Here is a 21,563-nt window from a genome sequence, read left to right as displayed (position 1 = left end):
CAAACCTCCCTAGTTGGGCTTTTCTCACTTTTTGACACCTTTTTTCAGTTGAGCATTAAAAAAAAGCAAATTGCTCCCTTGGTGCTTTGGTTTGGTTCTTTCAGGGGGGCTGCTGGGCTGGGGAGGGAGGGGAGGGCAAAGCCCCGAGTTCCTGGGAGTTTCTGTCCTTGAGGACCCAGCAGAGCAGCAAGGGCCCCCCTGGGGCCAGGGGGGGACCATGTGGCCTGGGCGGAGACCCCAGTGTCTTGGACAGACTCCCCCCTGCCACCCAGTCACCCTGGCCAGCCCCAGCCCCAGAGCCTCTTGGCTAAAGCCCTCAGCAGGGCAGGGGCCTGGGGTTTGGGCCTCAGGGAGCCAGCCTGTGGGCGGGGGCGGGGGGCAGCAAGTCCCAGCCAGTGGTACCATCGGGCGGCCTCCTCCCTTTCAGCTCGAAGATCCGGGCCCACATCCTCTCCCAGCCCAGCTCGCTGCTGTAGGGGAAGCCTCGGCAAGGTCCCCTCCAGCCTCGCCACCGCCGCATCTCCTCTGGGCCCTGGGCTCTGGGGACCCCCCACAATGACCATCTGGCGGCAACCACGGGGGCGGCGGGAGGGCTATGGGGGCGTTGGTGGGAGCAGGGAGGCCCAGCCTTTGGCCCCATGAACCTGAGCGGGGGCTCCGGGGAGCTCCTCGTGCCCTTGGCTGCTGTGGTTAGGGGTGTGGGGCAAGCCGAGGCCGGAAGGGGACTTCTGGGGGCTTCTTTCTGCTGGAGAGCAGCCATGGGGGCATCTCCCCACCCTCTGTCTGGGACTACAGCAGCTCTGCATGCTCCTGGGTGAGCAAAATGGAAACACAAATGGGGGGGATGTGTGAGTGTGTGTGTGTGTGTGTGTGTGTGTGTGTGTGTGTGTGTGTGTGTGTGTGTGTGTGTGTGTGTGTGTTAGAAACTTTCACTGCCCTGGCAGAGGAAAGCTTCAAGTTCTGAGGACATTGAGTGGAGAAAGTAGAGACGCCCATGAATATGGGTCCTTTGTGGGGAGCATCTGGGCTACTTCTGTCCTGGAAAGCTTTGTGGGTGATCTGCCAGGGCTGGAGCTGAGGGCCACTGTGGGGAGGGGCTGATGGGGAGGCCTGATGGGCTGCTCAGGGAGTGGGAAGTGGGAGGCAGGCCTGCAGGCCCGGCAAGGTTGTCCTGTGCAGGATGGATGCATTTTCTTCTTTTCTTTTGAAACTTACTAGCAATTCTTCAGTTTATTTCTACCAGGAATGTTCCTCTAGTATAAGCAACGGGTGCCATGTTTCCCAATGTGGCAAAAAGGGAACTATGTCCTCTATGATAATATATGTGCAACGTGCCCTACTTGCTGCCCTCTTGGAGGGGGATGAGGTGGGAAGGAGGCAAAAAGAATGAGATGTGGCCTCTGGGATATTGTGAATACCTCGGCTAACCATCTTTAGTAAAATGTAGCCAGTGTGTTTTAAACGTGTGCACAATTTGGTCCCGTTACATATTCTGGTGTGTTATGTGTACAAGTGATAAAAATCAGTGGTACCAAAAAAGTGAGACTGGAAAGTGGGTAAAGAGGTGTCAAGAATTAGGAAGAGTTTACTTCAAGTCCTTCCAGTGACACGTGGTATATATACATTTGACACTGGATAAGTCCCTTGTAATCTGAATGTCCAGAGGAACTCTAAGGTCACACATGAGTTCCCAGAGGCCTTTCCAGCTCTTTCCCAAATGCCGCTGTTCGCCATCCCTTACACACCAGTTTGTTCAGCCCTTCAGTTCCCACTTCTTTGCCGCCACAAAAAGAGCAGCTGTAAATATTTTTGTACAAGAAGGCTCTTTCCGGTCCTTTTTTCTCTTTGGGCTACAGCCCCAGCAGTAGGGTTATGCACTGTTTTAGCACCCTTTGGGCCAAGTTCCAAATTGCCCTCCAGAATGGTGGGATCAGTTCCCAGCTCCCCTGACAGGGCAGCAGGGCCCCAATTTTGCCACGTTCTTGCCAGCATTTATCACTCTCCTTTGCTGTCCTATTGACCACTGGGATGGGCGAGAGGTAGCACCCAGCGTTGTTTTAATTAGCTCTAATCAACAGGGATTTAGAACACCTTTTCATGTGATTATTGACGGCTTTGATTTCTTCATCTGAAAACTGCTTGTTCATGTCCTCTGACCATCTGTCATTTGGGCGATGGCCTGTATGCTTACACATTCGACTTTGTTCTTTGTATGTTTGAGAAATGAGACTTTTATCAAGGAAATTTGTCATCAACTTTTGTCCCAATTGATTGAGGGAACAACAGGGCTGCCAGAAATGACTGTCCACTGATGTGGGGTCAGAGCTTTTAGAAGGGTGGGTGGGCAGGTTCAGTGGCAGCGTGGAAGAAATCAGTTCCCCGTGGAATAGCCCAGGGATCTATGCTTGGCCCTGTGCTCTTTAATAAACTGTTATGGGGGACAGGACAGCAAGGTGCCTCAGTGGATTGGGAGCCAGGCCTAGAGAGGGGAGGTCCTGGGTTCGCACCTGGCTTCAGACACGTTCCAGCTGTGTGGCCCTGGGCAAGTCACTTGATCCCCATTGCCTAGCCCTTACCGCTCTTCTGCCTTAGAACCAATATGCAGAATTGGTACTAAGATTTCCAGTGGGGGGTTAAAAAAGGGGGAGATTTGGGACAGGGAGTGGGGATGGGGGACAATGTTTATAGATAGCAGAAGGGCTGTCACAGGAGAGAGGGAGCAGCCTCGTTCCTTTTTCCTTATTTGTAAACAAATTTCTCTATTACAAAGTGTGTGTAATAAATTTCCACCTGAGTTTTCCGAAGTTCTATGATCCAAATGGTCTCCCCCTTCCTTCCCCCTCCCCCATGGAGCTTGCAGGCCATTCCACGTGGGTTTTACATGCATTATCGTGTTTCCACATTGTTCATCTTTTAAGTGGCTGATCTTCTGGAAGCCAAACCCTCAAACTTGGACTCCAAGGGTAAATGGCTTGCTCTCACCTGCATTCCTGCTCCCACCGTTCTTCCTCCAGAGCACTCCTTGTCCTCAGTCCCTCAGGATATCCTGGATCTCTGGACAGCCACGAATAGCTCAGCCCATCCCGTTAGATCAGCCTTTCTCGGCTGGGCCTCCAGCGAGGACAGTGAGGATCATTAAGGTTGGGCAGAAGCTGGCGGGAGAGGGAAAGCTCCTGACAGACAGACAATGGAGGCTCTTCTCAAGGGGCTTGTGTTGGCTGAGGAAGCGGAAAAGGGATTCCCTCTTACTGGAGGGAGGCTGGGTGGCTACTGCTGTTAAGGAAACACTGCATTTTCTCAGTTTCCTATACATAGACAAGAAGTGAGTTAAATGTATTTTATTTATTTTTTAAACCCTTCCCTTCTGTCTTAGAGTCAACACTGTATTGGTTCCAAGGCAGCAGAGCACTAAGGGCTAGGCAATGGGGATGAAGTGACTTGCCCAGGGTCACACAGCTGGCACATGTCTGAGGCCACACTTGAATCCAGGACCTCCCAGCTCCAGGCTTGGTTTTCAGTCCACTAAGTCATCTAGCTGCTCCCAAGTGAGTTAAATGTACAAGGGCACAAAGCATCTCCTCCCAACTGACACACGATCCAAGGACACAAACGGGCAGTTCTCAGCTGAAGAAAAAGGATCTACTTTTAGTCATATAAAAATGCTGTAAATTATTTTTAAAATCCTTCCCTTCCGTTTTGGAGTCAATACTGTGTATTGGTTCCAAGGCAGAAGAGCAGTAAGGGCTAGGCAATGGGGATGAAGTGACTTGCCCAGGGTCACACAGCTGGGAAGTGTCTGAGGCCAGATTGGAACCCAGGACCCCCCATCTCTGGGCCTAACTCTTACCCACTGAGCTTCTCAGCTGCCCCCTGTAAATTATTATTGATTAGAAAAATGCAGGAAATAAAGATCACTCCCCCACCTATCAGACTGGCCGATATAGCCAAAAAGGAAAGCAAGCGATCGACGGGGCTGAGAGGGGATGTTGAAAATTGGGCCACTAATACACTGTTGGTGGATCTGTGAAGTGAACCGGACATTCTGGAGAGCAGTTTGGGACCCTGGCCAAAGAAAGGGCCCCAAAGCTGTGCAGCCCCTTTGACTTGGCAACCGCATGGCTGGCTGGGCCTGCTCCGCTAAGGCCCCAGACCCAGAGGAAAGGAGCTGCTTGTACAAAAGGATGCACAGCAGCAGCAGCAGCTCTGAGGGGTGCCCATTCACTGGAGGGAGAGTGGCTGAACGAGCTATGCTGTATGATCGGAAGGGAAAAACTCCTGCGCCATTGCCAACAGCAAACAAGCTGATCCCCCAAAGCCGCAGAAGGGCTAGGAGGAAATGATGCTCAGGGAAGCAGGGGATGTCGGAGAGCAATGGAAGCACTGCATGATGGGTAGCTGTGAAGGCCACACTGTGAGCAGCCAAACGGGGAGCCCCGAGGGCCTGGGCCCTGTTACTCCTTTAGTCTGAGTGCAGTGAAAGCAGCCTTTTCTGTACTTTTTTCTTCTTGAGTTTTTTCTGTTCTGCAGGCAATATGTATCTTCTTTGACCACCTGATGAAGGGAGAAACATCTATATTGTATCCTACTGTGTGCGGGCTATATCATATTGCCCGCTGGCTTGGGGAGGGGGAGAAACTGCATTGCAAAGTGCCAGCAAATGACAGTAAAAGTGAGAGCAACATGTAAGGTGGCAAAAGCCCTTTGAGTGTGGAGCTTGGAAAGAAAAGGGTAAAGGCCCAAGGGGACACTTTGGGGGAAGCAGGGTCCCCCAGGGCCCCCCCTCCTGACTCCCTGCCCCCCACCTCCCCCCGCAGGAAAAATGGAAGAGGTAGGGAGGATCTGAACAGGGCGAGGCAAGAGTGGGCTTCGAACATCCAATAAAAGGCGACTTCTTTCCTTCCACACATTCTTGCTGGGGCTGCGGAGCTGTGCTGTGAGCAGGTTTGTGTCTGAGCTCCTTTGTGGGCTCCGCTTGCTTCGGTTGGGCTCTGATGGCTGAAGAAATTCGCCTCACAGGCCAGGCGAGCTCTGAAGAGGAGCAGCCTCTGTGTGAGGGGACCTGGGCCTGGCCCTGCATTTGTGAGCCCGGCTCACCCTCCCCATCGGGCTGCGGGGAGGCCAGCGAGAACCCAGCCATGGAGGCTGCTGCCAGCACCCCAACCTCGGTGGAGCTCATTACGGTGACCTCGTCCTCGGAATCGGAAATTCTGGAGAACTCTCCCCAGATTCAAGGTAAGCAGGCTTTGGGGGGAGGCTGAAACTGCAGCTCTGGGGAGAGCCGAGAACCCCAGGGGGTCCATCTGATTCAGCCTCATTCTTTACTGCTTCTTTATGAAGCCTTCCCCCCCCCCCACCTTACAGGCAATACTGGGCACTGCTTCTAAGGCAGAGGAGTGCCACTGGGGCTGGGCAAGGGGGCACCGAGCCGGGAAGGGCCTGAGGCCAGACTGGACCCCTGGACCTCCCCTCTCTGGGCCTGCCTCTCACTCCCCTGGGCTTTCTACATTATTCTTTCAAACAGGGTTTATTTAAGGTAGACAGAGCTGTCTTTCAGGAGAGACTTTTCTGAAAACTTTCTTTGCTGTAAAATGTTGTGCTAACTACTTTCACAGGCCATGTGACTTTGTGGTTAGCGGCCATTTTGGAGAGGGAGAAACAACCCAGGCCCTGCCAGAAACAAAATGGCTTCCGCCTATACTGAGCTGGAGGCCCTGAAGGGTCTCATGGCTGAAAAATTCTTTTGAAATTTTTTAAAATTGTAATCAGGGGATTGAGAGCCAGGCCTAGAGACAGGGGGCTCCTGGGTTCCAATCTGGCCTCAGACCCTTCACAGCGGGGTGCCCCTGGGCAGATCACTTGACCCCCCCCCCTGCCTAGCCCTCAACACTCTTCTGCCTTAGAACCAATACATAGTATTGATTCCTAGATAGAAGAGAAGGTAAGGGTTTAAAAAATAATAATAATGAAATAAAATAAATTGTAATCAAATATTTAGAATTAGACTTTACAAAAAGAATTTTAAAACATGCTTAATTGAAAATGATGTTTGAAATATTACTTTTAAATTTAAAGAATTAATTAAAAATTAAATTAATTTATTTTTCATTTAGTATTTAATCCATATTTTAATATTAAAATTTTAATTAAATGTTAAAATGTTTTAAAGTAATTTAAAAAATCAATTTAAGTTTTTAAAAATTAAAACTTTAATTATGAGAATGTTAAGTTGTTTTAATTAAAAGAATTTTTCATTATATTTTTTAATAATTTAAAAAAATTAGGGGGCAGCTGGGTAGCTCAGTGGATTGAGAACCAGGCCTAGAGACGGGAGGTCCTAGGTTCAAATCTGACCTCAGCCACTTCCTAGCTGTGTGACCCTGGGCAAGTCACTTGACCCCCATTGCCTAGCCCTTACCACTCTTCTGCCTTGGAGCCAATACACAGTATTGACTCCAAGACGGAAGGTAAGGGTTTAAAAAAAATAATTTTAAAAAATTGTAAATTTTAAAGTTTTGATTTAAAATGTTTAGAGCTATGTTTTATATAAAATAAGTTTTAAATTAAGATTGTTTGGCATTTTAAATCACAATTTAAAAATGTTAAGAACTACAATTTTCTCATATTTTTAGTTTTGATACTTACATACTTAAAATAAAACTTGAAACTTGTTAAAAATAAAAGTTTTAAGTATTAGTTTTTAAAAATGCAACACAAAGCCTTAAAACTTAAAATTTAAAGATTTTAATTTCTAAAAAATGGGGGGAAATTCTAATTGTAAAAGTTATTTTCAAAATTAAGTTTTTTAATTAAAATGTTAGCTTTTATGTTCTAAATCCCTCCTGATCAGAGAAATGCACATTAAAGCAACTCTGAGGTACCACCTCACACCTATCAGATTGGCTGATATGACGGTAAAGGAAAATGATAAATGTTGTCAAAATCAGGACACTAATGCATTAGTGGTAGAGCTGTGAATTGATTTGACCATTCTGGAGGGTGATGTGGAATTATGCCCAAAGGGTTATAAAATGATGCATATGTTTTGATCTAGCAATCCAATCCGCCACTAGGTCTGTAACCCAAACAGAGTAAAAAACTGGGAAAGGACCAATTTATACAAAACCACTTAAAGCTGCACTTTTTGTGGTAGCAAAAAAAAAAAAGAAAAATGAGGGGGTGTCCCTGGCCTGGGGAATGGCTGGACAAGGCGTGGTTTAGGACGGTGATGGAGTACTATTATGCTATAAGGAAGGATGAACAGGAGGGTTTCAGAAAGAGCTGGGAAGAGCTATGGAAACTAATGCAGAGTGAAATAAGCAGAACCAGGAGATCATTACTGGGAGTAACTGAAATACTGTGAAATTCTCAAATGTGGCAGACTGCAAGTAATAGCAGCACAATGATGGAGGACAATTCTTAGGGACTTTCTGCCTCCAGAGAAGGAACTGCTGGAGTAGAAATGCAAATGCAAATATATGATTTACCACTTGTTTATTTCGATAGATGGTTTGCAGTTTTGCTTTGTAAGATTTACATTTACAAAAATGAATAATGTGGAAATTTGTTTTGAGCGATAATATGGGTACAGCCCAGATTGAATTGCTTGTCAACTCTGGGAGGAGGGAAGGAGACAACATGAATCGCATAAACTTGGACAACTTGGGGATTTGTTATTAAATTTTTTGGTTATTAAATTTGTTATTAAAATTTTAAAGAGAAAACTAAAAAGAAGGAAAAGAACGGAACAAAGAAAATTTGGCCTCATTAAAATACAGTGTGATTCCACACTGGGGGGGGCGGAGAAAAAACTCAGGAAGTTGGCTCTGTTCATTGGAATTATCCTTTCATATAATAAAGATGACTATTATAACCCCCCAAAATAAATAGAATAAAATGTTAGATTTTAAAATTTAACTTGAATTTGACTTGAAAGTTTTAAAAACAGAAACATTTTAAAATGTAAATTTGCTTCAAGTGTTTTTTAACATCAATACAGTTTTTTTTTTAAACCCTTACCTTCCGTCTTGGAGTCAATACTGTGTATTGGCTCCAAGGCAGAAGAGTGGTCAGGGCTAGGCAATGGGGGTCAAGTGACTTGCCCAGGGTCACCCAGCTGGGAAGTGTCTGAGGCCAGATTGGAACCTAGGATCTCCCATCTCTAGGCCTGGCTCTCAATCCACTGAGCCACCCAGCTGCCCCCAATACAGTTTTTAATAATTATTTCCTAAAGTTATGTGATCTATGTTCTTTCTCTCTATCTCCCGCCTCCCCCACCCTCCACAAAATAGCAGCTAATGTGCCACAGACTACATGTGCATCATCATACAACACAGATTTCCATATCCAAAATGTGAAAGAAGCTCAATATCAACCCAACCTTAAGATAGAAGAATGGCCAGGGTTAGGCAACTGGGCTTAAGTGACTTGCCCAGGGTCACACATCTAGGAAGTATCTAATTGCAGATTCAAACCCAGGTCCTCCCAACTCGTGGCCTGGCACTCTATTCACCAAATCACCTAGTTGCCCTCAATTGGAGATTCTTAATCTGGGAATCTTAAGAAAAGCCCACCTTGTAGTCATCTGTACTCCATTCATGCTCTTAAACGCATAAGTGAGAGGAGTCTCAGGACTTTCCTGGCCTGCCCAAGGGGCCCACAACACAACAAGGAATAAAGAATTCTTCAAGTGTTCTGCAAACGCTCAGGTGTAGTAGACACGCCATTTTGGTTTGTTTGCTTTTGCCCTATCTTATACTTTCTTAACCATAGGTAGGCCCAAGAGAAAACACCACCAACCTCCCAATGTCCCAGGCTAATACTATCTATGGCTAGTATTTACCTTGTGTTTACAAGGCACAATTCCTATCTCATTTGATCCTCAGAGATAAATATTCTGATTGCCACCCCCGTTGTATAGATGAGGAAACTGAGACAGGCAGAAGTTAAGTGACTTGCCCAAGGTCACAAAGCTGAGAAGTATCTGGAGCAAGTATTGAACTTAGGCCTTCCTAACTCAGGCTGTTTTACCCACTGCAACTGCCTAGCCTAGGGCCGTCCTCCCTTACCCCCAACTGTGACCAAATCATTTTGTTCACATGTCTCATATCTATCTCTATCTATCCCCTCTTCTCCTCTGAGCCCACGCCATCCCCGGTGCAGGCCCTCATCACACCATGTCAGAATTATTGCAATAACTGCTGGGGAGGGAGGGCATCTGCCTGCCTGTAGTCTCTCTTTGATCCAGGCTCCATTTGACTCCATTCAGTCACCAAAGTGATTTTCCTGAAGTGAAGATCCAACCTGTTAGCTTTAGAGCCATCCATGGATCAATTCCTTCTCACCTTGCCAACCGTGCTCCGCATTACTCTTGTCTGCTTCTTCTAGGAGGAGTCATGGGGCACACGGCATGATTTGAACCCAGGCCCACTGTCCCTAAGACCAGGCCTCTGCCTTTTTGCCTTTTTGTCTGATTCCACTGAAACGCACAAGTGTCATCATTGTAATTCTGATGATCATTTTTCTTAACAGCCAAGAGGATCTGTAAAACCACAAGGGTCCCTACTTTCATGTCTGAGCACCAGGGTTCCCCAGCCAAGTTAGCCAGACTGAAGGGAAATGACCTGTACAACGTCAAGAAAGAGTTGAGCAAGATTAAATATAAAGTGGATTCTCTGCTGTCCTCGGTTGAAAAAATTGAGATCAAGCAGAAACGCCAGGCCAAGAAAAGAAAGCTCACCAAGATGCAAGTTCTGAAGAAAAAGGCCGTTTCTGGGACCACAGTTTATGAAGAAGGTAGGGGGTGGGCTCAGGGTGGAGGCGGGTTGCCACAGAAGCTCTCCAAGCTCCCAGCCTCATCTCTGTCCTTTACTGTTAGGGGGTCATCCCCCGAGACGTAGCTCAGACATCCCTCATCTGGCTTCCCGAGCCCTTTCTTCCTCCTAACTAGTTGAATCTTCACTCATTTCCCTTGGAAGGGCCCAAGGGACTGACATAGTTTCCTAGATAGCCTTTTGACACCTACTGACATGTCTATCTCAGACAGGTTTGTTCTTCATCAGGAATCATCAGAGCTTCGGTAAGTTTTTGGCCCTCAGTTCACTCTAGAAATGGGCAAGAGACTTGACTCAGTGGTTTCGAAAATGTCTTCCACGTTCAACCCTTTGATACTCTGTATGCAGGCTCAGGTTGACCAAAAGGCAATCCCATGCCCAGCATACCTGGCAGCCTCCCAGGGCTGGTGGGAGGACCAAAGGAGATGCCAGATAGAAGATGCTCTGGGAGCCACTTGTGTTGGCCATCGATACTAACTTTGCGCCAATTTGTTCGCTTGTTTTTTTGACAGACGAGTTCTATGAGGTACAAAAGGAGAGCATCATCCTTCATGAGAACAACCAGGATGACGATTCTGGGCCAGAAACCTCCCAAGTGAAAGTCATCAGGCAGAAGTGGGAAGAAGAGATGGTTACGGAGAAAGCGATCCCACTGCCTCAGGTGGAGGAGAAGAAAGAGAGGGTGAAGAAGCAGCGGGCCCGCAAAACCATACAGAAGCGCAGAATCTACGCCGGGGCAGCTGAGGGCAGTGGTAGTGGCAGCGGCGACAGTGGTGGCCGCAAAGATAGCAATTGAGTCTGTTTAGAAGGGGGTCACCTGGAAGAGAGGACCACTGAAGACCAAGGCTGACAGGACCAACTGAGATGGCTCAGGACGATGGAGCAGAAGGTGACATCCGGAGCCCATGTCCTAGAGCCATTCTCACCAGGCCCTCTCCCTTGAGATCTTCGAGCACATGCTCACTAGTGTCCTCCACCTTTGTGTCTCCAGGTTCCCCACTTCAGCTGTTTGCAAAGGGTCTATTCATACCAAAAAATTCAATTTTGACCCCTGAATTTTGCCTTGTTAAGTTGGAAAGCATAAAAAAAATAAAAAAAAATTGTTCTTTCTTTGGTTTGGTCTTCTTTTAAAGGGGTGTGTGGAGGGGCGAGTGGGGAAACAAAAGCCAGGTAGGCGGGAAGTCTCCGTCCCTCGGACCCAGCATCGGAAAGTGGCAAAGACCCTGGAAGCCCAGGTCAGGCAAGGCAGCAGCAGGAGGATATCCCCAAAGCTGGCCTCTTCCTGGCCAGCCCTCCCATACAGAGCTCCAAGAACCCAGTCAATACACAGCAGGCACCCACAATGTGCTAAGTTTGGGGGGTACAAGAAGAGGCAAAAGATGGTTCCTGCTGCCAAGGACTTCAAGTCTTGGCGGAGATAACATGCCAAGCAATCCATATGAACTAGGCAAGACTGGGACTGTTGGCCAGTGGGGAGGCACTGGAAGGAAGAGGGCATGGGGAATGCTCCTGACTCCCAAGGAGGCACTTCAAGAAAGACAGGGGGGGGGGGAGTCAGTAATGAGAGCAGAGGAGGGAACACGCTCCACACCTACACTCCCAGGGCCAGGAGGCTTCCTCGGGGCCTGGCTGGCTGGGCCTCAGAGAGCTTGAACCCAGCACAGCCCTGCTCTGTCCGGGGGCCTGCAGTAATGCTGGTCCCCGGCCAGGGAAGGGGCAGGAACCCTGCGCAGCCAGGACCCCCAAAGGGAAGGAGCTGGAGGAGGATGCCCAGGAGAGCTGCCTCCAAGCAGACACCTTCCCTAGGCCCAGGCCCAAGGGGAGAGGTGAAGCTCTTGGCAAGGCGCTGTGGGCTAGGGAGCGGGCTCCCGGGGCCCGGGCAGCTCCAAGCACTGGCTCGAGCAGTAGCCCAGGGCAGCCAGCCCTTGCCCCGAGACGGCGCCCCAGGAGCCCGGCCCAGCACGCTCGCTCTGAGCTCCTTCGGGGCAGGCAGCGGCCCCACGAGGCCCTCGGGCCCAGGCCCGTGGCAGGGCTGGGGATCAGGAGGAGGGAGGGAATCCCGGGGCCGGGGAGTGAGGAGCTCCGGCCAGGGCCTAAGCCTCTAGGCCGGTGGAAGGGCACAGCTGGCGGGTCAGAAAGCCGTGGGACCTGGGGCCGCCCCCCGGCCTCTTTGGGCCCCATTCGTCCTTCTGCCCCATCACAGGGCTGAAAGAAAGGAGGCCGGGTCTCTGCCGGCCCCACGTTCTAGGAGCCAAGCGCCGGCGTGGCCTTAGCTGAGGCCGTCCTCTCTAGGGACCGAGGAGCTGCTCTGGCTCAGCTCCAGGGGGAGCATTCTCTGATCCCGGGAGCCAGGGACCAGCCATGTGCCTCTGTTTCCCCCTCTGTCAAAGCAGAGACACTGCTGTAGAGGAGGGCTGACGAGCACCAGGCGGTCCAGCCCCACGAGACTCCCCGCCGCGCCCAGAACTAGATAGGGGCCCCTTTGGGAGAGACCCAACAGAAGAAATGAAAACGTGAGGAAAGGAGGCGAGGACCCCATGAGGTTTTCTTTCCAAGTGAAAATGCCCCCACCTGGAGCCTATGGAAGAATCAGTGGCCCCCCTCCCCAAGCCTATGGAGGGATCTGTGGCCCCCCTCCCCAAGCCTATGGAGGGATCTGTGGCCCCCCTCCCCGAGCCTATGGAGGGGTCAGTGGCCCCCCTCCCCGAGCCTATGAAGGGGTCAGTGGCCCCCCTCCCCGAGCCTTATTAAGGGGTCAGTGGCCCCCCTCCCCGAGCCTATGGAGGGGTCAGTGGCCCCCCTCCCCGAGCCTATGGAGGGGTCAGTGGCCCCCCTCCCCGAGCCTATGGAGGGATCAGTGGCCCCCCTCCCTGAGCCTATGGAGGGGTCAGTGGCCCCCCTCCCTGAGCCTATGGAGGGGTCAGTGGCCCCTCTGCCTCGGGCCTTATGGAGGGCTTGGTGGCCCCCCTTCCCGAGCCGATGGAGGGCTTGGTGGCCCCCCTCCCTGAGTCTCATGCAGGCCGTAGTGGCCCCCCTCCCACTTGAGGGCCCCCTGCTGAGCTGGTCCCCAAGGCTTGGGCCTCTGGCTGCCAGGGAGCACAAGGCCGCAGGGAAACTGCAACAAAACCTCTTGTCTCCTTCTGGCCTCCAAGCCCTGGACCCGCATCTGCTCCTCTCCTTCCCGGGAACAAAGGGCCTGTGTGCTGCCAAGGGCGAGCTCCCGGGCAGCCTGCTTGGGCTGCGGCCGGCCGCGCCACAGCGGGGAGGAGGGAGCGAGGCGGGCGTGATAAGAGCCCCGCTCTGGGCACCTGGGGGTGCCCGTCCAGAACAGAAAGACCCCGGGGGAGGGAGGCACGAGGGCCAGGCCCGAGTCCCGGCAGGAGGGGAGCTGGCCGAGATTAGCCCCCGGGCCCTGGAGCCGTGCTGACATGGGCAGGCCTGGAGCATGCTCTGGCCACGGGGGAGGGAGGCTGGCAGAGGGAGTCCCGGGCGGGCGGGCGGGCGGGCAGGCAGGCAGGGAGACAGACAAGACGTGCTGGCCTCGCTTCTTTTGCTACAAAGAGCGGCCTCCTGGGCCTCCCACCTCCTGCGCGGCGCGTGAGACTGCACTCCCTGCGCGCTTCACAGGCCCCCGGGGACAGCCTGGACCTCCTGTGTTGCCACTGCCTTATCTGAGCATTGTTTGCCCCAAAGAGCAACACGGAGCCTGGGCCTGGGCGGAGGGGGAGGAAGGCCACCCTGGGCCTGGGCGGAGGGGGAGGAAGGCCACGGATGCTGGGAGCCTCCAGAGGGACCCGGCGGTCCCGGGCCCCGTGCTCTGTGTGCCCGTGTTTGCAACACCAAGCGAGCTGACCTTCGGGCTGGATGGAGCTGGGCCAGCGGCGGGGGGCGGGGGGGCCAGGAAGAGAGCCCCAGGGGACAAAGCATGAGCCAAAGGCCCACTGAGGCTGCAGCCAGGCCTGTCCTGGAGGCACGAGGGGTGGCCGGGGGGCCAAGAACTGAGGCAGTGGGGGGCAGCAGGGCGCCCCCGGGGTGAGGGAGGGCCCGGCTCCCAGCATCTCCTTACATTTCCTGTGGGAAGGGACGGTGGAGGCCCTCAGGCCCACCGGGCACTGGGCAGAGGGGGAAAGAGAGGCTCCTGCGGGCCGGGCCCCTTGCCCAAAGCCATGGGCCTCACCGGGCGGCCTTGGAGCCCAGGGGAGAAAAGCATGAGCAGAGCCCAGAGCGGGTGCCAGGGCTGGGCCCAGACGGGTGTCGGGTGTCTCAGGGGGGCCAGGGCAGCTGGGAGGAGGTCCCCGGCAGCCGGGGGCAGGGCCCAAGGGCCTACACTGGGCCCGGGTGGTTCACCGTGTCCCCAAAGTCCAAGGACCCCATCTCCTCACCTGTGAACAGGGGAGCCCAAAGGGAAAGGGGTGGCCAAGGCAGGGTTAGGCTAGAGGATGGGGCACCACCCCAGAGCATGCAATGGCTTGGGTCAGACCACTGGATCCAGCCCCCAGGGGTCAGCTCTTTAGCCTTAGGGCGGAGAAGACAGTCTGGGTTTGGGGGAGAGCCCAGCTTGGCCAGCAGTCCCCCAGGAGATGCCAGTGGGCTGCAGGCTCTCCCTGAGCATCCAGTGTGGCCCAAACGAGGCGCACCCCTCTCTCCAGGCCGCGTCAGGGGGCACAAGGTGAGGCAGCCCCAGGGCCTGACAGGAGGGGGCTGAGAGCCTCATGGGGCTCACTGGGGGCAGCCAGGACACCTGGAGTGGAGCCTTCACCTCTCAGGGTCCCAGTTTGGGAAAGACAAAGGAGGGCCTGCAGAGCGCTCAGAGCAGGGCCTCCCTCTTGGGGAGAACGCTGGACATGCTTTGAGGCCCTGGGGCTCTAGACTCAGGATAAGAGGAGGCTGGGGGTGCCTGAGAGACTTGGGGCTCCCTTTAGGGGTGTCAAGGGCCATCGTGCCCTGTCACAGAGGAGGCCCCCCACAGAGGAGGCCTAAATGTGGAACCTAAATGAGAGCCATGGGGTCCTCCTAGGCTGCATGGAGGCAGAGGCCTCCTTCCCTAGAGTCTGAGTCCTCCCGGGGAGCACTGGGTACCCTCCTTCAGCAGGAGGCCCCCTGGGTCTGGGTGAGGGCTTGTCCCGGATGGGGGTAGGGCAGAAGCACCCCCTGGGGAGCCCTTCCCTCTGAGCCTGGGGCAGGTGGGCCCCTGGCACCCAGGGCCTACAGGGGCTCCATTCCTGGGACTGTCCCCACGGGGGTCCCTGTGTGTCCTCTGAGCTCTTTGCTTCCCTTGCAGCCTGCTCTCCCCCACCCCCAGGGAGTAGCTGCTGCTGGGGGGCTGGGCCTGGCCTGCAAGTTTTAACATTGAATCAAATGCTTCTCTGCTCTCTCCCAGACGCCCCTTCCCAAGCGCTGCTGGGGGAGGGGAGGAAGCCTGCTGGGGAGCCCCAAGGTGGGAGCCTCGTGACAGGGCCGGGGCTGGGTGCAGGGGCGCCCCAGATTTTTTGGAGATAGCAGGGGTGCTCAGCAGCGCAAAGGGAGGCTCGGGGCCCCGGGGGTGCCCTCAGGGGGGAGGGCAGCCTGCTCGAAGGCCGCATGGCAAGTTGCTGGGGGCTGGGGGAGTGGGCAGGCAGCTGGGGGGTTGGGAGGTGAGCCTTGCAGCAGCCAATGGGACGTGGCCCCTGTGCTCAGCCAGTCGCTACTTTTGTAGCCACTTGCCTAGTACATAAGTGCAGGCAGGGAGCCGCCCGTCTCACTCCTAGACTCCGGGTCCATGGGTGAGGCACTTCGAATAACCGCTATTGAGACCATGAGCGGCGACCCTGAGGGCGGCAGCGGCGACATCAAGGTGGACAATGACGAGTGGAACTGGCCCAGCCTGAGCCGGGCCCCCAGGGAGAGCCGGGAGGCAGGCCAGCCGGCCCCTGCCACCCCCAAGAAAGTCTCTTTCCAGGGGGCCGCTCAGGCAGGCTCTGGCTCCGGCTCGGGCTCGGGCCAGTCTGCAGAAGGTGCTTCCGCCGAGCAGTCCACCAGCTGTGACTCTGGTTCTGAGATCGCTGCAGGCCAGGAGGTGGCCAAAGGTAAGTGCAGGGCCCAGCGGGGGGCAAAAGCAGATTAGGGCCAGCAGGACCCTTCTGGGGGTGGGGGGCGAGGAGGCTCCTGGGGAGCAGCCAAGGCCAAGGGCACAGGGGGCCAGAGAGCTCTCAAAGGCCAGTGAGGACAGGAGAAGCTGCCCCCCCACCCCACCTGCTCCCGGCTGCCCCTCCCCCCACAGCACAGCAGGGGGCAATGGAGGCTTTTAGAGACTGGCAGGCCGCAAACCTTCCTAGCTGCTCTACTCCACTCCCAGCCAGAAACTGAGGCCCAGAGAGCTCTCAGAGGCCAGTGAGGACAGGAGAAGCTGCCCCCCCACCCCACCTGCTCCCGGCTGCCCCTCCCCCCACAGCACAGCAGGGGGCAATGGAGGCTTTTAGAGACTGGCAGGCCGCAAACCTTCCTAGCTGCCCTACTCCACTCCGAGCCAGAAACTGAGGCCCCAGAGGAGGCAGTGAGGCCCAGAGGGCTGGGGGGGAGCGCTGGAGAAGTGGACTCAGGGCATGGGGGGGGGGGAGCCGCATGGCCTGGGGGAGGGGCCCAGGGCCAGGGGAGGCACTGGGGAAGTGGAGGGAGCCGCATGGCCTGGGGTGGGGCATAGGGTGCTGGGAAAGTGAGCTTAGGGCTGGGGGTGCATAGGGGGCCTCAGCTCCTCATCTTGTATGGGTGAAAGAAGGGACCCCCAGAAAGGTGTCCTCAAGCAGATGAGGCAGGAGCAGAGCCTAGAGGGAAGAGAAGACCACTGAGGCAGGGGGGATGGGCTGCCACTGCAAGCAGTGCAGAATCAGGGCTGGTCCCTGGGGGGGGGGGGTGGAGGGAGGGGCAGCATAAGGATTGGAGGGGGCAGGGCTAGGCTTTAGGCACATGACTCAGGTGCCTGGATAGGGAGGGCTGGAGGGGGCAAGGCTCACAGTGGGGGGCAGCACCTAAGAGGTCTGGAGGGGGGCTGCAAAAGGGGGGAGGAGAGGAGGGACAGAAAGCCGGCCCATCTTCTCTGCCTGACAAGTCTGAGTGAATCCAGGGAGAGAGAGAGAGAGACAGACACACACACACACACACACACACACACAGAGGCCTGGGTTCAAGTCCAAGGCTCTGCTACTTCCTTACCCTTAGCTATGTTGGGCCTGTGGAAAAGTGCCAGTGTGTCCAAGTGAGTGCTCCCTGGGGGACCCCTCGGGGTGGGGGCTCTGACTCAGGAGAGGTGACTGGCAGTCCCCAGTGGGGGGTGGGAGGGCAGGTGCACCCTGGGCCCTCCAAGGCTCCACTAACCAGACCGTGACCATCTTTGTCCCTTTTTGATTATCAGGCAGCTCCAAGGGCAAGGGCAAAGCTGGCTCTGGCGCCAAGGCTGGCCAGCGAAGCCCCAACCCCAAGTCCTCCAAAGGGAAGGGCGAGGATCAGCAGGGAATCCGCAAAGATCTGGCCAAGATCGAGCAGAAAGTGGATATCCTGCTCGAGAGGATGGATAAGTTCACCAGAGAGGCTGGTTTGCTGACAGAGGGGAACAAGGAGAAGCTGGAGAAAGCCGAGAAGCCGGAGAAGCTGGAGAAGTCCGGTAAAGGCGAGAAGCCTGGCAAGGTGGAGAAGTCCGAGAAGCTGCCCCTTTCTCAGCCACCAGTCCAGCAGCAGCCTCAGCACCAGGGTGGCAAGGGCCAGAAGAAGTTCAAGGGGGGTGCCAAGGCTGCTTCTGCTGAGGGTGCTGGTAGCAGCGGCAGCAGTGGCAGCGGTGGCAGTGCTGCCGGCAAGTCTGCTTAGAGGGATCGAGCCTGGACCAGAGTGACGGCGCCGGAGCTGCAGCAGCAGAGCCCTCCAGCATCTACAAGGGTGGGGGGCCCCCTCCCCATGCCACCTGGGCCCTTGTCCTAGAGCCACGCTCACCTGGTCCCCTCTCCCAGCATCCCCAGCTCATGCTCCCAGTTGTCCCCAGTTCAGCTCTCTTGCAGGTGACCTCCTCTTTAGGGAGAACCCCCTGCAGGGGCTGCCCCCCTTCCCTATAGCCCCCCTAGGAGGCTCCCACACCCCACCCCTCAGCAAAGCCTCCAAGTTGGGCTCCCTTAGCTCGCCTTGCTTTTCTCTGCATATTTAGCAATAAAAAAGTTCTCTTGCTCCTTTGGTGACTTTTGTGAGCGGTCGTCAGGGTGGGTGAGGGAGGGCAGCCAGGAGTTAGTGGGGGGCCCCATCCTTCAGGCCCAGCATAGCAAAGCAGCAAACAGTGACCTACTTCAGCCAGCCAGGCCAGCACAGCAGGGATGGCCCCAACTGTGCCTCCTTCTTAGCTGGTTCCCCCAGATGGGGGTGGGGGGCAGCCAGACATGAGGCCGTGAAGTCAGGGGCTACCACACTGGCAGACTTCGCCCTTCCTGGCCCCCTTGGGCAGAGGCAGGGGGCAGGGGGCCATGCATGCCAGCAGCAACCCCCTGCCATAATCCCAGCTCCCTGGTCCTCAGCCTACCCCTGCCATGCTGGAGATTTTGCACCTCTCGGGTCCCTGCTGCAGCACACAGATGCCAGGCTGGGAGCTTGCCTTCATATGGAAGCACTGTGTCCCCAAATCTTTGGAGCCTGCTTGGGGGAGACTCCAGGGTGCTGCCTCCTGCTCTTGGTCCCCTCTTTCCCTGCTCTACTGACAGCAGGGGGAATTGCAGGGGCGGGGAGGGGTGTTCAACACAGGGCTAAGCTCATTGCAAAGCCTACACTCCAGGGTGGCACTGCACACACTCACACCCCGGGGTGGCCCCTCCCCACACATGGGCGGCCCTGTAGCCCAGGGCCCACCTTGGGCAATCCTGCCACAGCTTCAGCCTCCTAATCGGGTAGGAAGGTGTGATGAGGATAATGGAGCCTGAAGTCACGATCCCAGGGTCATTGTGAGTCTAGACCCGAACCCAGGATCACTCGGGTCATTCAGAGCATGAAACTTTGGACCATCCCTGGGCCCCAGTTGATCCGTCTGCCAGATAGGGGACTGGGTGGCCTTCACCTCTGCTTTGGTGACCAAGACTTCCTGGGAGGTACTGACCCTTGGCAGGCTTAACAACCAAAGCTAGCCCAGGGAGGAAGGTATTCTTGGGTCCCTGCTAGATGTCCATGGAAGCTGACTCTGAGCTCCAGGCGTGTGGCTGCTGACCACGTGCAAGGCTCGGGAGGTCTGGGCACTCCTCACTGCTCTCTTTCCTCCAGACTCCACCCATTCCCTCCCTCCAGCCCTGGCACAGATTTGCCTGGGGGGCTTCCTGAGGTGGGTCTGGGCACCAAGGAGGCCACTGCATGGCTGCTGATGGGGGCACCTTGGCTTACGGTGCTCAGCAGTTTGTGGGCATTGGCTGCCTGGGCCCTGGGCCCTCAGGGACCTCTGCCACCTGTCCTCCCGGGGCACTAACAGGCAACATCCCAAAGGTAGTCCGGCTATCCACAGAGGCTTTGCTCACTGTCCTGAGCCTCAGCCAGCACACCCCGAACCTGCAGGGTCTCTAGGCCTCCCTGGTTTGGGCCTTAGGAGGGGCCCTCATGCCAGTCTCGAAAGTTAGAAGCCTCAGTAGGGCCTGGTGTCTGGTACCAGCTTTGCCACTTCCTTGCTGAAAGACCTTGGCTGAGTCCATTTCCCATTTTCTGGGCCTTGGTTTCGCCCTTCATGCAGTGACAGGGCTAAAGTAGGTGGCTTTTATGGGCTTTCCCAGCATTGTCCCTCTCTGCTCAGAATACAAATGTCACGGTGGGAGGGACCCCTCCGTTGCCATCTAGTGTCACCCACACCCACAGAGTCCTGTCTGGATTCTGCTTCACAAATGGCCAGCCAGGCCCTGCTCAAAGGCTTCCAGACATCAAGCAGTTTTTTTTTCTGCCATCAGCCCAAAGTCTCAGCTTTATACCTTGCACGCACTGGTCTGGGCCTGCTCAGTAAAGCTCGGCTGTTTTCTGTGATAGCCATTGGAGTGACCGAAGTCTTCTCGAGGTGCCCCCATCAGCAGCCATGCAGCGGCCCCCTTGGTGTCCAGACCCGCCTCAGGAAGCCCCCCACCCCCCACCCCCCCCCACCCCCGGCAAAAATCTGTGCCAGGGCTGGAGGGAGGCGATGGGCGGAGTCTGGGGCAAAGAGAGCATCGAGGAGCGCCCAGACCTCCAGGGCTTCATGCCTGGGCAGCAGCCACACACCTGGGGCTCAGAGCCAGCTTCTATGGACATCCAGCAGGTGTTCTCTACACAGCATTAACTCTGGCCTTGCCCTCCCTTCCTCCCTTTCCCGGCAGCTCTCCAGTGGATCTATCTGCGTGGATAGTGACTTACTAGCAATACATTCTATCGGAGCAAAGGCCCATCTCTATTTGACAGGAAAAGGAAATGTAATTGAAGAATCCATAGCTAAGCCCCAAACAGCCTGCATTCCCTTAAAGCTGAAGAGCCAAATGGCCAATTACGCCACCATGGAGAAATGCCTCCAAGTACTCTCTTTCAGAACTAGACAAATTTGTGAAAAAGACAAATAAGAAAGCAGATAAGAGAACAGTGGCAGAAGAGCAGGAAGAAGAGTAGCCGAGCTCTCCCCTACCACCACTCTACAAAGATCTAGAAAACACACCAGACCCGCCTTCATTAGTAAATCCAATTCTGAAAAGACACAGTTAGGGGGCAGCTGGGTGGCCCAATGAATAGTGTGCCAGGCCTGCAGACGGGAGCTCCTGGGTTCCAATCTGACCTCAGACCCTTTCTAGCTGGGTGACCCTGAGCAAGTCCCTTCACCCCCATTGCCTAGCCCTTCTGGCCCTTCTGAAGGCCTTGGAACCTATTCATTCTAAGATGGAAACTAAGGGGTTTTTTTTAAATCACACTGAGTCCTTGTAGCTCAGGTGGGCATAGGGAGAAAGACATAGAGGCCTTGGCTAGGGAAGAATGGGACTAGCCAATAACAGCCAGGCAGCGGGTTCGAATGCAGAGACTGAACAAAGGGTGGTCCTGCAGCAGTGTGCCAGGGCACAAAGAGGTCCCAGATCTGGCCCCGAGGTTGTTTCCCTTGTGCAGGTAGCAAGAATGGATGCCAGCTGGTAGCTCTACCACTTTGCCACTGTTGGATCCCAGAGCCAGGCCCAGTGCAGACTGAGGGGGTGCTGTGCTTAGGGACAGCAGCCCACAGCAAGGCACAGTCACAGGTTCTAAGCTATCTAGCCTATAAGGAACAATTCTGGAATCAAGCGGCTACTGGCTCCAACCATGACCCTGCACTTAGCATCAAGTCCGGTCAGGTTGGCAGGAAGAACGAGCCAAGAGCAAAAGAACCAGCGCAGTGGCACAGATGCTGGCTGGAGACACAAGCCCAGGAGAAGCAAACGACTCCAAAGCACCTGGAGGCAAAAGCTCAGCACCAGTCACCACTTTGGCCTACATCCAGGAGAATTGGAGGAGAGGCAGCGAAGCAAGAGCCTAGAAAAGGGGGCCAGAATCATTGTATGAAGGGAAGGAGAATCCCAAAGGAAACGACGGTGAAGCTGGTCGAGAAATGAGAGCGTGGAAAGAGAACGAAGATCTTAGCACAAGAGATCCAGAAACCCTGTGCGAGCAAACGGCAATTCCCTAAAGGGAGTGAATGACTCGGTGTGCCAAAAAATACTAAAACCAAGTTAAAAGAAGACTAGAAAGTAGGAGTACAAGGTATCCTGC

The 21,563-nt window shown here is 54.7% G+C and overlaps 2 protein-coding genes across 2 annotated transcripts; both read left to right on the top strand.

Annotated features, from left to right (window-relative positions):
- The first annotated feature begins 4,651 nt into the window (after window positions 1–4,651).
- On the top strand, window positions 4,652–10,940 carry LOC103099653 (uncharacterized). Its single transcript, XM_007507554.3, has 3 exons — window positions 4,652–5,232; window positions 9,529–9,792; window positions 10,343–10,940. Exons 1-3 carry the CDS (start codon window positions 4,992–4,994, stop codon window positions 10,624–10,626), a joined length of 789 nt encoding a protein of 262 aa, XP_007507616.1. The 5' UTR covers window positions 4,652–4,991; the 3' UTR covers window positions 10,627–10,940.
- A 4,607-nt stretch (window positions 10,941–15,547) lies between these two features.
- LOC103099836 (uncharacterized protein DDB_G0284671-like) lies at window positions 15,548–18,017 on the top strand. Its single transcript, XM_007507555.3, has 2 exons — window positions 15,548–15,895; window positions 17,218–18,017. Exons 1-2 carry the CDS (start codon window positions 15,589–15,591, stop codon window positions 17,664–17,666), a joined length of 756 nt encoding a protein of 251 aa, XP_007507617.1. The 5' UTR covers window positions 15,548–15,588; the 3' UTR covers window positions 17,667–18,017.
- The last annotated feature ends 3,546 nt before the right edge of the window (window positions 18,018–21,563 follow it).

This window comes from Monodelphis domestica, chromosome X, assembly GCF_027887165.1.
Source record: "Monodelphis domestica isolate mMonDom1 chromosome X, mMonDom1.pri, whole genome shotgun sequence".
NCBI lineage: Eukaryota > Metazoa > Chordata > Mammalia > Didelphimorphia > Didelphidae > Monodelphis > Monodelphis domestica.
Note: the sequence above shows the minus strand (reverse complement) of the source record. Positions and strands in the feature narration are given on the sequence as shown.

Bases quoted from the DNA above. Each gene is read 5' to 3' on its own strand.
- LOC103099653 (XM_007507554.3), top strand. From the start codon at position 4,992: ATGGCTGAAGAAATTCGCCTCACAGGCCAGGCGAGCTCTGAAGAGGAG. The intron at 5,233-9,528 runs GTAAGCAGGCTT...TTTTCTTAACAG, and splicing joins GAACTCTCCCCAGATTCAAG to CCAAGAGGATCTGTAAAACC. The intron at 9,793-10,342 runs GTAGGGGGTGGG...TTTTTTTGACAG, and splicing joins GACCACAGTTTATGAAGAAG to ACGAGTTCTATGAGGTACAA.
- LOC103099836 (XM_007507555.3), top strand. From the start codon at position 15,589: ATGGGTGAGGCACTTCGAATAACCGCTATTGAGACCATGAGCGGCGAC. The intron at 15,896-17,217 runs GTAAGTGCAGGG...TTTGATTATCAG, and splicing joins AGGCCAGGAGGTGGCCAAAG to GCAGCTCCAAGGGCAAGGGC.